Here is a 14,708-nt window from a genome sequence, read left to right as displayed (position 1 = left end):
GGGCACCAACAGAGGACAGCGCCTTCATCTCCTAACAGACACAGTGAATGCGTTTGTCTCTGTTCTCTAAGCTCCTGTTCTGCACAGGGATCTAAGGTGCCCTGCAGGTTCATCTCAGGGGCTGCAACCACCAGATCTCTGACCAAGTTACGTCCCAGGCATTGAGCATCAGAAATCACCCATGCATGAAGAATGAATTATTATTAAAATGTTTTACTCCGTGTGTATCAAGTCAGGGGCCAAAATTCATAACTCAACTATAGCATTCTAACTTGTAAAATCTAAAATAAACAGAATCATAAAAGCTTGCATTCACAGTATTGAACCTAGAAAAAAATAGATTGTTGAAAGAAAAAAAAATGATGGAGAGAGAGAGAGACTCATATAGACAGTGTTTCACTAACACGCTGTACACTCAGAATCTGTGAACATGTTACAAAGTGGGGGAAAAGTCCACTTCAAATGTCAAATCCCACACCCAAAATGATCCTGAATTTTCCACAGGCACTCACACAAAGAGAAGACTTCACCACCCATTTCCTGGTCCCAGGTGGGAGTAGTTATTATACACATCTCCGGTAACATTTTATAGAAAATTAATGCCCAGATATAAGGACAATTTAACTTAACACTTCCTCTTCAATTTGCTTTTTATCGCAGACATACTGATTTCATCTTGAACATGATACGCCAGATAGCCTGAGCTTCCAGGAACAAAGTCACGTAACTCCCCGAGGAATTTATTCATGGCATCAACTGATATGTAACCTGCAAAATAAGAAAAAGATACATAATACACATTTGAAATCTCAAACCATGTACTTTTTGGTGTGTTATGACTGGGATTCAAAACGTCCCCCAAAGGCCTGTGTGTTAAAGGCTTGGCTGCCGCTGCTGGGATCCGAGGAATTTATCCAATCCTGAAGCCCTGACACCGTCCAGGGGCTCAATCCCTGAGGAGCGCCCAGCTCAGGGGCTGACTGGGAGGCTGGGCCCCTCCCAGCAGCAATCCGCCCTCTCCACCGGGCGTCTGCGAAGGGCCTGCCACTCTCTCCCTTTCCGTGCCGCTCTCCTCAGCCAGGTCCCTCCTCACCATGCTTCTGCCTCACAGCCGCCAACTGTGGGCTGGAACCCCTGAAACCCTTTCCTCTCTGAAGCTGTTTTTCTCAGGTATTTGGTCACAGTGACGGAAAGCTAACATATAGTGTCTTTAAGATTTTTAAAACATGTTTTTTAGAAAAGAATTAAAAAAGGATTTACCAGTGAGAAGGCTGTTCGTCAAATCTGACAATTATCAGGCAATATATTCCTTCCCGTTCCTACCATGTTTTAAGCCTTTATTTGTTGTTGTTGTTGTTGTTGTTAGCTGTATCTGTAATTTTATTACAAAACCAGTTTTCACATTAGTTGGTTTCAGTGATAGCTATATACTGTGAGCACAGCACAGCAGCTCTGACGGGATAACTGGATTCCCAACTTACTGTACTGAACTTTGGTCACCTCAGATCTACTTCAGACAAGTAGCCTGCAGTCATTACGGAAAGGTGATGCACAGCAAGTAGATTAAATGTTGGTAAGACTACAAAAGCAGTGGTTCCTTTATGGGACTTGTTTATCCCCTCTCCCCAATTTCTTTGCTTCAAAAGAATCAAACTACTCAGAGCAAATATGAATAACAGCAGCACCCAAGGAACATCACACTTAGTTCTGGTTAAAAATCAGTATCTGAAAAACAACAACAACAAATAACAAAAACCAAAAAATTAGGGGAAAAACAATCAGTATCTGTGTGATTCATCTTTTACACCACATGTAAGGGAATGTTCACTCTAGTTTTAAACTCCTGCTTACAGCCCCTTAAAAAAATAAAAGCATTCCATCAAGTTCTGGATGGTGTTATTGCTGTACATTTGTTGGCAGGTCACTTTCTCTGCTGTTACTTTGAAGGGGTCTTCCAATACATCTCCAATATTCCTTTCTCTTCGTGTCCTTTTCTTTAGCTGGGATTTCACGTAACTCTAATGCTTTATTAAGAATGTCTTCCTTGTTGTCACACTGGTTTTCTAACATGTCTTCATAGACAACCACAAGAAAGGCAATTAGGTAAGGGGAACTGTGACTTGGTTGTAAATCAAGTAACTGATTTAATAGGTTGAGATATTTGGAAAGACCACAATCCTGAAAAATCCCTTTCAAATAGTTCCACGCACTTTCATTGTGTGGTACAAGTGTTATCATTTCCAGAGTGTACTGGACTTCTCTCCCCAGTACAGCATGACCATTGCAGCCAGTGGTGTTAGAATAAAGTATCTTTGGTTCCATGCAGTTATTTCTCACATCCTCTTTGAGAAGTTGGTCTACATACCGTAGTTCATTATCCCAAAGTCTCAATTCCTGAATGACCCACTGTCAATGCTGCCAGGCATGGTAATTCTTTGTATCCTGATTAAGAATATCAGCAACAAACCCAAGCTCCTGAGATGGATCTTTCAGCCCTTCTACTAATACTCGCCTATGATGCCAGACTTGATAGTTTCAGGCTGTTCCTCAATTATCGTAGTGATGTAGCTCATTTCTTCATGTACACCCTTTTGGAGTGACCGTAGGAGAACTTTTCGAAATACCACACTGTATAACTGGCTGCATCTAACTCAATGGTATCCCGAGTGAGCATCAAGGCTCGCTCGCTTTTCTCATCATGCTGCAGAACAGCTCGGAAATAATCATAAACATCTTTAAATTTTTCACCATAGATGATCTGCATTACTGCATTGGGATCATCATTTTGTAGCACTGGATCTGTATCAGCCCACCCTGCTCTGTCCCTGTACAGGACGTAGGTGGGCGAGTCCAGGCTCAGGAACCCTTGGTGGGCAGGGGATGCTGCCATGTCTTCCTCCAATGGCTGCTGGGCCGGAGGTGGGCGCTGCGGAGGCTGCTCAGGCTGATTGGCCCTGCTCGCCGCCCTGCTCAGGCTCCCTGACCCCCTCGGTGGCCCGCTGCCAGATCGCCTCGTCCACAGCAGAGGAGTCCAGGAGGCCCCGCTCCCAAGGCCTCGCCCGCGACCCCACTCACCTTTTTTTATTTTATTTTATTATTCGAGACAAGGCATCACTATGTAGTCCAGGCTAGCCTTGAACTCAACAAGCCTCCTGCCTTACCTTCCCAAGTAGCTGGTCATTTACTTTATTAGATCTCCTTTTTAATTCTTATTTTTATTAGAGTATTTGCATACATAGTGATTACTTTCATCCTGGGGAGTTGGTAGTGTGCATAACTTTTGAGCGCCAGAAGCACTGTTGCTACGCTTCATGTTCATGATCTTAGCCTAATAGCTGGGTGCCTGTGTAAGATAAACTGGTAAAGGAAAGTATTAATGTTTACTTAGTTCCACGTATACACTGTTTGAGATTTCTAAAGACAAGAGGATAGGAATAAAAAATTACTGTATCAGTAAAAATATTCCCATGAGAAGGGTAGGTATGATATTAAAACACCTTTGGGGGGTGGTTAATCCTTGGTCCCTGCCCAGAGGAGTCCATAGAAACTAGACTTTCTCTCCAAGAGGGCACAGAAACTCAAATCTTCCTCTGCCTTTCTGTCTTGGAGCTGGTCATGAAGAAATTCCCTGTCCTACCCTTACCTAATAGTAGGTCATAAGACTCTTCTGCGGGTGTTGCATAAGCACGTCTTTACTGTGCGGCTGATTTTAGTTCTCACCACTGCTCTCTTTATGGCGTTACTCAGCATTGGTAAGTTCAGTGAACACGGGACATTTAGTACCCGCTGATGGAGTCGCCCGAAGCACAGGCAAGGCCAGCAGTATACCTCGAGTTCAGTTTCACATGCCCACACTTGAGCTGAAGGGTTAGGTCCTGGGTGAGGACTTCTGTTCAGTCCATGGTCCCGCGCAGCCCACCGAACTCTCCAGAGGCCAGGACTCACTGCCATCATCCTCACGAGGCGGCAGTTCCCTTTCATTTCTCCCCAACATATCCAAACTATACATTAAAAGTTTTTAAAGTGCTTTCAGAAAGGATATTTTCTGCTATTCAAATGACCAAGAAAAATTAAAACAACCAACCAGAAGAAATGAATCTCTTTTCAAAAACCTATGCTTTTTAAATTGTTGTATTTTTAAAATAATTTAAAAATTGTTAGCAATGACCTCACTACATGTTACCTCGATCAAAGTATCCGAATATCTCTGGACAATTCAGAAAGGATTATCATGTCTGGCACTGAAACCCTTTTCCATCTCCTCAAACCCTTACAAAGACCCCGATCTCTCACCCCAGTGGCACAGTTCCTCTCTTGGAAGTTTGTGCACTGAACCCCTTGGCACACTCCGATCTAATTAAAAAACAAAACTACCCCCTCACCCACACACAAGATAAATACCAGCCTCACTCAGAACTGTCCGTACCCTAGTGGCCACTTCTCACATGGCTCCCTCAGCTGCACCCTCAGTTTCTCACACGTGGGGCACTTGGGTAAGACACTTGGGTGATTCAACAGTCAGCTTCTGGCATCTGTGTGTCTCCATTACATGCAAAGTTTGCACGTTAAACTTTGTGTGTGTGTGGGCGTGTGTGTGTGTGTGTGTGTGTGTGTGTGTGTTTGTGTAAAAGGGACCTGTGTTTTAGCAACTTTCAATGGAGGGCCGTATTTTAGCTCAGTGGCATTGCACCTGCCTCACAAGGGCAAGGTCCTGAGTTAGATCCCCAATACCAAAAACAAAATCAAACCAAACCACTTTTCAATAGATACTACAATTGGGGCTATCCATATAATTTATCTTTCAAGTCAATGGCAGGCAGGGAAAGACCCTGAGTTCAATCCCCTGCACCACAAAAACACAAAACAAAACCCAACTGCCAGAACAACAGAGAGGGATCTACTCTCATATAAACAAGGGTGTGGTTTACCCTATCTAGAGACCACATTTAGCACAAAAATATGAGGCCTGTCCTTGGCTCAGGTTAGTTTATTTACTATATGAGTGATGTCTCTTCTATTCTCTGTATCTACTTGCTGGGACTTGACATACAGTGGCAGGTTTACCTACACCTGACTTCCAGATTTCTTTCCTACCTGGGTTTACTCTAAATTTTAAGTTACCTGTTACCATGTTGTTCACTGGATAATCCTGAAGAGGGAAGTACATCTGCTTTTCTATAACCGCAGTCCTTAAAAAATTATTTTCTGTTCTATAAAAATGAAACAAAGTTTTACATATATATATATATATATATATATATATATATATACACATACATACATACATATACACACACACACATGCAGACACACATACGCACACATAGAGACCTTGTTCTCTCCAAGAGGCTCAATGACTACCAAACAAATCATTTTGGCTGGAAAAGGCAGTAAATTAAAAGGCAGTTGACTCCAGCAGGTTCTACCTTATGCACCAAGCACCATATTCGACAAGTTTCAGAGAAATCAATAGCAAAGTACAAGTATATATCTATCTATATATAGACAGATATTTAGATGTATATATATTTAAGAATGAGAATTTATTAACCTATTTCAGGCAATACATATTGTATTTTTTTAATCTTTTTTTTTTTTGGTATCGGATATCAAACTCAGGACCTTGTGCTTGTGAGACAGGCAGCAGAACCACTGAGCTAAATCCTGGGTCCTACATATTGTAATTTAATGGTTCTTCAATCAGATTTTAGTCTTATTAAATAAAAATGTTAATTGTAAATTTCTTTTGTGCTTCTGAGTAATATAAGGGCCTGTATACATATTTTTTGTTTTCTTGGCCACCTCACAAACCACATATTTATTGCATGTGCAAAGGCTTGGGTCTTTCTTAGTCTCAGTGAAAGCATAACAATAATACCATAGAATTAGGTAAAATACGCAGTATGTGTGTATGTATATATGCAATATTAACCACACCCCCAAAACATTGCAGACTCTGTTTTTAAGGGATCAGAGCAAAAGCTTTTCAGCATTCAAATAATTTAGACTCTATTAACGAATACTTCCATGCTTCACCATAACAAGTGAGAAAACAATATTTAGGAAAACCATGAGATACAATAAAATTTTGAAGTGATTTTTTTACTTCAAAAAGTAAATTACACATAGTGCACTAGAGTAACATAATTAGTTATACATTCTAATTTTTTAAGAGCTGAAGAGTTTTCCTTTTTTGTGTGTGACAGGGTCTCCCTATATTCTGGAGGCTGGTCTCAAACTCCTGTGCTCAGGCATCCTCCTGCCTCAGCCTTCCATGAAGCTGGGACTACTGGCACATGCCACTGTGCCAACAAATATCCTATTTATAACTTGGCAAGTAATAGTATTTCCTGTACTTGGATTACATGTAACCAATAGATAGTATAATTTTATGAAATTAAAACTTTAGGGCCAGGGATTTAGCTCAGTGGTACCAGGCCTGCCTCACAAGTGCAAAGTCCTGAGTTTGATTCCCTGCATCCGAAAAATAAAGAAAAGAAATTAAAACTTTAACAATAAAATTGAAGTCAACCTTGAATTTATTATATTCCTAAAACCCTAAATTTAAAATGAAGTGAAGGCTTTCTTTTCTTTTTTCTTTTTTTCTTTTTTTTTTTTTTTTTTTTTTTTTTTTTTTTTTTTTTTTTTTTTTGAGACAGGGTCTCACTACATAGTTGAGACTGACCTGGAACTCACTATGTAGCCCAGGCTGGTCTCGAACGTGCAATGATCCTCCTGCCTCAGCCTCCCGAGTGCTGGGATTACAGGCGTGTGCCACCATGCCCGGCTATTTTCAATTTTTAAAAAAATTAAATTTCTTTAAAACTCTTCCAAAAGAAACTATACATCAGTTAGATGAGATCTTACAAATAAAGCAAAATAGTGTCCTCCAAAAAGTCTGAGACTAAATCCACTTGTCTGCAGGAGCAGATGTATAAAGCGGTTTAAGCACTCCTGAAGGCAATTTGATAAGAAATATCAAAAATACAAATGTACATGGCTTTAACCTACTAATTTATCTTCTAAGAAATTACCCACACATATCTGCACACATGCAGAATGACAGGAATATTCACTAAAGCACTATTCTTAATAGCAGATCAAAATTACCTAAAAGTCCATTAAAATAGGACTAGAATTAGGTAAACTATATATAAATATATATATATACTATATATATATATAAACTACATATATATGGTTAAATAAAATACAGTGAGTTCACATAATGGAATATCTCACAGTATAAATGAAAACAATTCTATGTTGTAACACGGGATGATCTCCAAGACAAATTACTGAATGAAAAAGTGCAAGGTTCCCATGCAGATATGAGAAACATAACAGCGATTGCCTCTGGGAGGGGAGCTAGCTCTCTAGCAGCCAGTATATTTTCATAGCATCCCTTTATATATAAGACCCTAAATCCCAAGCCACGTAAACACATTACCCATTGGAAAAATTAAAGGACAAAAATGAGCAGGCACAAATAGCTAAGCACAATATTTTTAAAGAGAAATGAGGAGCTGGTGATGTAGTGCAGTGGTAGAGTCCTTGCCTAACACGTGTGAGGTCCAGGCTCAACCCCCAGGATCACAGACATACACACACACACACACACACACACAAAGGAATGAGTCTAGGCTTTTACTTTGGTAGATGTGTTTTTCAAAAACTAAAGGAAATTTATTTGCAAAATTATAAATAAAGACCAGGGGGTCCAGGATTTAGCTCAGGGGTGCCACTGCCTGCCTCGAAAGCACAAGGTCCTGAGTTCAATCCCCAGTTCCAAAAATAAATAAATAAAGGCCAGGTGTGGTGGCACACACCTGTAGTCCCAGCACTCAGGAGGCTGAGGAAGGAGGATTGCCATTAGTTTGCAGTCAACAAGGGCCACATCACGAGTTCAAGGCCAATCTGAACTACATAGCAAGACTCAAAAAAAACAAAAAACAAAAATGAAACCCAAAAATAAAATTAGCTCTACACCTCATACTATACACCAAAATGAGTATCTCCAGAAGTAAAAATCTATTTCATTTCTGAAATTTCTGAATTATAAAGGGAATTTCTGAACACAGAAGCAATAGAGAAATTCTTTAAAAATGATTAATCTATAACATAAAAACTAAAAATGTAGGGCCAGGGATTTGGCTCAGTGGTTCTACTGCCTGCCTTGCAAGTGCAAGGGTGTGAGTTCGATCCCCGATATAAAAAAACAAAACAACAACAACAACCACTAAAAATGTATATCTACAAAAAACTACATGCCAGCAACAAACTGAGGGTACAGTTTATCAAACTGGCAGAAGGATAATAAAACTATTACAAAAGCTGTCAGACAAGTTGATAGAAAAAACAGTGAGACCTCTAAAAGAAAAATAGAGAAAGGATAAAAGTAAGCCACAGAAAAGGAAACACAAAATGTTAATGAACAAATGTGAAGAGCTTCAAAGCAATTAGTAATCCAAGAAAAACACAAAATAAAATGTCATTTTTCATCTGTTAAATTGGAACAAGATTTCTTACTAATATTCAACACTAACTCTACCTTAAATTCGTACTTTTGTGAGAAGTAACTGGCGTTATTCCTGCCACCAGTCTCTAAATAAATCCACATCTCTATTATCATAAATTCCATATCTGAGAATTTACAGGAAGAAAATTATTTTAAAGGGCTGGGGATGTAGCTCAGTGGCACCGCACCTGCCTTGCAAGTTCAAAGTCCGAAGTTTGATCTCCAGTACCAAAAAAAAAAATTATCTTAAAAGTAGAGCAAGATTTGTTTTGGCTTTATCTTATTTATCCATTTATTCATTACTTATTTATTTGGTGGTACTGATGACTGAACCCAGGGCCTTCACAACAAGGTACATCTCCACCCCTTTTTAAATTTTTTATTTTGAGACAGGATCTCGCTAAGTCACGAAGTTGCCCAGGCTGGGCTGAAACTTTTATTTTTTTTAATTTTTTTTCAGCTTTAATTGAGTTTATTGGTACATTTTAGGGATGAAACTTTTAAACATTTAAAAATAATTAAAAAGATGGTTACATAAACAGGAAGAAATATATAATGCTTATAAGTCATAATATCGAATAAACATTTTCTACATAGGGAACTGCCCATAGAATATTAAACGTAAAGTCAAGAGTCAGACATGCTACCTGACCTCAACTCTGTTAACTGTGTATTTGTATAAAACTGGGGGGATCAGCAGTGCCATGCTTGCCTGCCAATTGCAAGGTCCTGAGTTGATTCCTGGTATCACCTCCCCCCAAAAAACTGGGGGAAACATACTAATGAGTGGTGGGATTGGCTGTAATTTAAATTTCCTTTATTTTTTCTGTATTTCCCATTTTGAAAAATTATACCCATTAAAACAAAATTATTTTAAAAATAATAACATGCAATTTTCAGAAGATTTGGGGACCATTTGGGAAAGAAAAACAACATATTTAAGAGTTTGGGTTCTGAACTCAGCTAGACCTGGTTTCGATTCAGTCCGCTCCTGAATAATACTGTGTGATTTGGTACTCAGAATCTCCTTACTCAGCTGTAAAGTGGCACAAATACTTATCTATCTCATACAGTGAGAACCAGATGAAAGACCGTAAGCTGCTTAGTTCGCAGGTGTCTTATTTAGCACATGTTCAACAAGAGCTCACACTTTTGGGCTGGGAATTTAGCTCAGTGGTTCTGCCACCTGCCTCACAAGCACAAGGACCCAAGGACAAAGTATTATTTCATAGGTAGGGTCAAAGGTTTATGTTTTCACTGCAACTTCTGGTGTCTACACACACACACACACACACACACACACACACACACACACACACACACTCCAAGCAGACAGTACCTAAGGTGTATTCACATCCTTTGACAATTTTATTGTTATTGGATTGGATATATTTTTCCCAGATTTGTAAGACTTCTCTGTATGCTAAGTAAATTAGCCTTACTGAAAGGAAAACTAAAATGAAAAATATATATAAATAAATCCATCAACTGTCACATGGAGAAAGAAAATTACTATTTGATTATTACAGCCAAACACCAAACTTTTGAATAGCCAGTGTTCCCTATGAACTTTGAAAACTGCAGAACCGGGAAATACGGAATGAGGAGCAGATCAGGAGTAAGTCTGCAAGGAGAGGGGACTCTCAGATTTCCCCTAACACAGGGCAGGTCCATGCTTGATTGCCTTTTAAACTGAATTTCTTAAAGCAAAGAATTTGGAAAGGGGGAAATCACTGTTAGCTTTGAAATTACTGCTAAAATTTAGTGTACTTTCTAGTCTAAAATACTTTTTAAATAATGTAACTGTTCTTGTAACATACATAGAACCCTTGTTTCCTCCCTGCAATGGTCAGCCAGCACCGTCAATGCAGGGCCCTACAATTAAGAGTCTCATCTACTTCTCCCCCACTTCATCAAAGTTTGTCTGATTTGGGGGTAAATTAATCTTTTTAATTCTAGGCCTCCTTTTCTGTAAAATAGGAATGATGATGATAACACCAATCTCATAGGAAGACTGCGTACAATCTGCTCGGTTACCTACACTGAACTGATGAAGTGCATGAATTCAATACCTTTCTGGTGATTCTTTTTCATTCTCTGTGGCTAGTTCACTGTTCTCCTTAAAGGTATTTATTTCATTTGATGTAACTTCATCACGCTGTGGATAGCAAAATAAATCACATTTTAAAAAGTGAGCAAATCAATGAGTCAGTCAAAAATGTCCCCACCAAAGGAGACGAAGTAAATGGGAGATGGATGGAGGGCCAGGTAGACAGACAGACGAGGGCCAGATATGGGTTCGTTCAGTCTAGCTTGCTATACAAAAACACATATAAATATGCTATATACTTTGAGAGATACGTAAAAAAGAAATACAATATTTTAAATGCCTGCTGTTGTTGCACTGGATAAGCAAAACTGGTGATGTTCTCTTTAATTTTTGAAATTTTTTCTAATATGATGATACTCCTTTTTGTCATAAAATAGGGAAATTTAAAAGTTACTATTTTAAACTTTCTTAAAACACTTGACTTAAGGGTTTCTAGGCTTCCTGTGAATTCTAAATCAAAAATATGAAGAATGTTGAACATATTGTTTCCACCTCAAAATGCCAGTGTTGGCTGTGAAATTTTAGAAGAATTAAAGTATAGTAAGCTTTTCTAAAAGACTCTGAAAGCGACTCAGATACTGGTAACTATCATTTTTACCTAAAATGTTATTAGAAAAAGTCTAATTAGGTCATAAAACCACTCCAAAGAACAATAATGCTCTCCAAATGACCTTCATCTTTACCCCTGTTATTTCCATTCAGAAAAGTACCTTCTTCCTGCTATTCAGTATCAATCAATATTTTAAAGCATTGACAAAATCCTTCATCGTATAATAAAACAATTTCTATAGTCAGTAGTGAGTATAATCATACTTTACTAATTTTTTAGTAGAAAAAAACAATGAACTGGGCTAAAACAAAGAAAATTTGGTCCTACTTTGCTAATAGCTGGCTATGTGAACTAAGGTCTTTCCCTTCTATTCACCTCAGTTTTTTTTAATTTATAAAACTAAACAAATGACGATCTTTAAGGTGTTTTAAGCCCTACAATTCTGGTATGCTCAGTAATTATTATGAAATAATAACCACGCCATCTTCATTCGCGCCCCTGAGGACATTGTGACAAACCAGAGTACATATTTTCCTCCTTAGACGAACATACATTTTTATCTCCTAGCCAAAGATACCAAAAGAACTGTTATTTTCAAATAATGATGTTTTGTTTTGCTGGTGTGTCTCACTCTGTAGTTCAGGCTGCCTCAGACTTGCTGTGTAGGCCAGTACTGGCCTCAAAATTTCAATCCTGCCTCAGCCTCCCAACTGCTGGGATTACAGGCCTGTGCCACCACGCCTGGCATGCAGTCTTATTTATTCAAGGAATCTTCAATTTTATCAATGTACTACTGTTAAAACAATGTCAAATAAAAACATGTGCTTGAAATTTTTCTGTCTCATTATTGCTAACATTTTACAAGTAAACATTTTAAGATTACATTGCTTTCAGAAAATTTTGAAATTGCAGATTCTAATCAAGTACTTAATTTACTCTTACCTTTTCTATCAGAGATTCTTCTTGTTCCCAAATAAAACTACCAATTTTTCTTCTTATTTCTGTGGTGAGAAAAACAAATCCAATGCTATTTTTAAAGTAACTTTTCAATTTTGTATGAAATTTGAAAATTTATTCCGCCTGCATCAAAATCATCTAAAATACTTGTTAAAAGTACAGATTCCTGTTGGATAAGACCACTGAGGAAGAGCTCAGGAAACTCAATTTCTAACAAACCCCTGACAATTCTAATGTTTTATAAGAACCACTGTTTCAGACTGCTCCTGTTAGAATGTCTTTATCAGGTTCAGTATCTTCATTTTTTGTTATTGTGGTACTCGGCAAGTGTTCTACCACTGAATTACAATTCCTGGCCTTTTTTATTTTTTTGAGACAGGGTCTCACTAAACTGCCCAGGCTGGCCTCAAATTTGCAATCATCCTGGTATGAGTGTCTCTATTAGGCCAAGTATTACTAAAGAGTACACTATCCAGTCAAAATAAAATAAAAAGTATAAAACTGCTCACTTTGTAGAGAAAATTCTCAAGAATTGATTTAATTTTCTAAAAGAAGTAGATAAGCAGCATGTGTAGTAAGCAGGAATTCTGTAATATTCAGTATGTCGAATGACTATCTTTTTCCTAACTCAATGACTTCAGAAGTTTCCACAATAGAACATCAGAGGACAAAAACAGTAACACTGTTTTAGACTTTTGCTGTCTGGTATGGTAGCACCTAGTTAAACATGGAGACTGAGTACTGCAGTATACAGCTAGTCCAAACTGAGATGTGCCATAAGTATAAAATAAACACTGGAGTTTGAAGGCTTAACATAAAAAAGTAAAATATCTAAATTTAATTATGATTATATATTGAAATTTTATATATAATTTATATTTTTATATATTGTATATAATTTTATATATTTTTTTATATATTAGGTTAAAAGTGCAGTGACAAACCTATAATCCCAGCTAATTGAGAGGCTGAGGCAGGAGGATTGCAAGTTGGAGGCCAGCCTGGGCCACTTAGAAAGACCTTGTTTTAAAAAAAAAAATCAAAAGGCCAGTAGTGTGGCACAGCACTCTCTGGGTTCAAACCCCAGTACCATACACACACAAAAAAATAAACTTCATGTCTAAGTAGATATGTACATATACTTTTTTTTTTAGTGTATGTGCTGTTGAAGTGAGCATATACTTCTTTTTTTAAAAAAAGGAGTTATGTTTCATTTAAAACAAATTTTTTAAAAATTTAAATAACATCTTGGGCCAGGGATTTAGCTCAGTGGTTCCCGCTGCCTGCCTTGCAAGTGCAAGGACCCGAGTTCGATCCCCGGTATCAAAAAATACATAAAATAAAATAAATACATCTTAACATAAGAGGCTAAACTCAGAGGGGGAAGGGCAGGGAGGGGTGGTGGATATAAAAATAATTAAGATGTGTATGTACATGTACTCACTCCCCATCACAAACATAATCATTATGTACTACAAACATGTACTAGTAAAAATAAAATCTGAAAAACTCAAAGATAGGAATGATAATTTTAAATCAGGTTTAATGGCCATTCTATAATATGATCTCCTTGAAAGTAGATATTAATCAGCACAAATACTTTTTCAATAAATCATTTCTCTCATCTAGTAATTAATTTATTTGCATAAGGACTTAAAACAATTCAGCATTATGAATTACATCTAGATCTGAGACATCAACTACAGAAGAAACCAATATTTATAAAAGTTTATAAAGTCTCTATATTTTCAAGTTTTTGTTTTGTTTTTTGTTACTAATGGATTGTTTTGTTTTGTTTGTTTGCTTTTCAATGCCGAGGATCTAACTCAGGACTGTGAACTTGCCAGGCAGGCACAGTGCCACTAAGCTACATCCCCGGCCCTATTTTGTTTTTTAGACAGGATTTCACCATGTAGCCAAGGCTGGCCTTGAACTCATGACCCACCTTCTCTCTCACCTCAGCCTCCTGAGTGCAGGGATTACAACTGTGTGCTACCATGCCTGGCTAGCTTTTGTTTTTAATGCTCTTCTTACTGGGAATTTATACTTGGCTTCAATCTATCTTTTCTGAAATGGACACATAACTGGGTAAACAAGATACATATTAAGCATTGGGTAATAATGTCGACCTATACATTGAAATATTTCAAGTTAGCTCAGAAAAGATAGGATTTGGACAGGTGAACAGGATAAGAAAAGAAAGGAAAACTTTAAAATTTTAACTAGAAATTTCCAAGTAAGGAAAACTAAAACACAAATCTCAGAAGCACTTTATTTATTTTTCCCTTTCTATTTCACAGGGTTGTGAAAAAATGTAAATGTACTTCCAGAAGCACACACACACATACACAAAAAAAGTACAAGTTAGGCAAGGTGGTGCACACCTGTAATCCCAGCACTCTGGGAGGTTGAGGTAGGAGGATTGAAAGTTCAAACTCAGTCTAAGCAGCTTAGCCACTTAGCAAGAACTTGCCTCAAAATAAAAATTAAAAAGGGGCTGGGCTTGTAGCTCAGTGCAAAGGCCCTGGATTCAATCCCAACTACCACCAAAAAAAATTGTGTGTGTATATATA

At 37.8% G+C, this 14,708-nt stretch overlaps 1 protein-coding gene and 1 pseudogene across 4 annotated transcripts in view; both read right to left on the bottom strand.

Moving 5' to 3' along the window:
* Positions 1-558: 558 nt before the first annotated feature.
* Positions 559-14,708, bottom strand: part of Terb2 (telomere repeat binding bouquet formation protein 2) — a 16,483-nt gene continuing 2,333 nt past the window's right edge. Inside the window, exons 4-8 of one of the 4 annotated variants that reach the window (XR_002025638.1) lie at positions 12,121-12,179; positions 10,591-10,676; positions 5,122-5,210; positions 1,261-1,372; positions 741-768 (exon numbers count right to left, since the gene is read on the bottom strand). Coding sequence is in view for 2 of the 4 variants with exons in the window: in XM_019208736.2 (XP_019064281.1) it covers positions 626-768; positions 5,122-5,210; positions 10,591-10,676; positions 12,121-12,179 (377 nt within the window). In the remaining 2 variants the exon portion in view is untranslated. Of the gene's footprint in view, positions 769-1,260; positions 1,373-3,161; positions 3,358-5,121; positions 5,211-10,590; positions 10,677-12,120; positions 12,180-14,128; positions 14,203-14,708 lie in introns of those variants that run through there. The other 3 variants (XR_002025639.2, XM_019208736.2, XM_010632523.1) reach the window with 3 other exon arrangements.
* On the bottom strand, positions 1,897-3,181 carry LOC104868075 (annotated as a pseudogene).

Source organism: Fukomys damarensis, unplaced genomic scaffold, assembly GCF_012274545.1.
Source record: "Fukomys damarensis isolate Sample0158 unplaced genomic scaffold, DMR_v1.0_HiC HiC_scaffold_17, whole genome shotgun sequence".
In the NCBI taxonomy this organism is placed as follows: Eukaryota; Metazoa; Chordata; class Mammalia; order Rodentia; family Bathyergidae; genus Fukomys; species Fukomys damarensis.
Note: the sequence above shows the minus strand (reverse complement) of the source record. Positions and strands in the feature narration are given on the sequence as shown.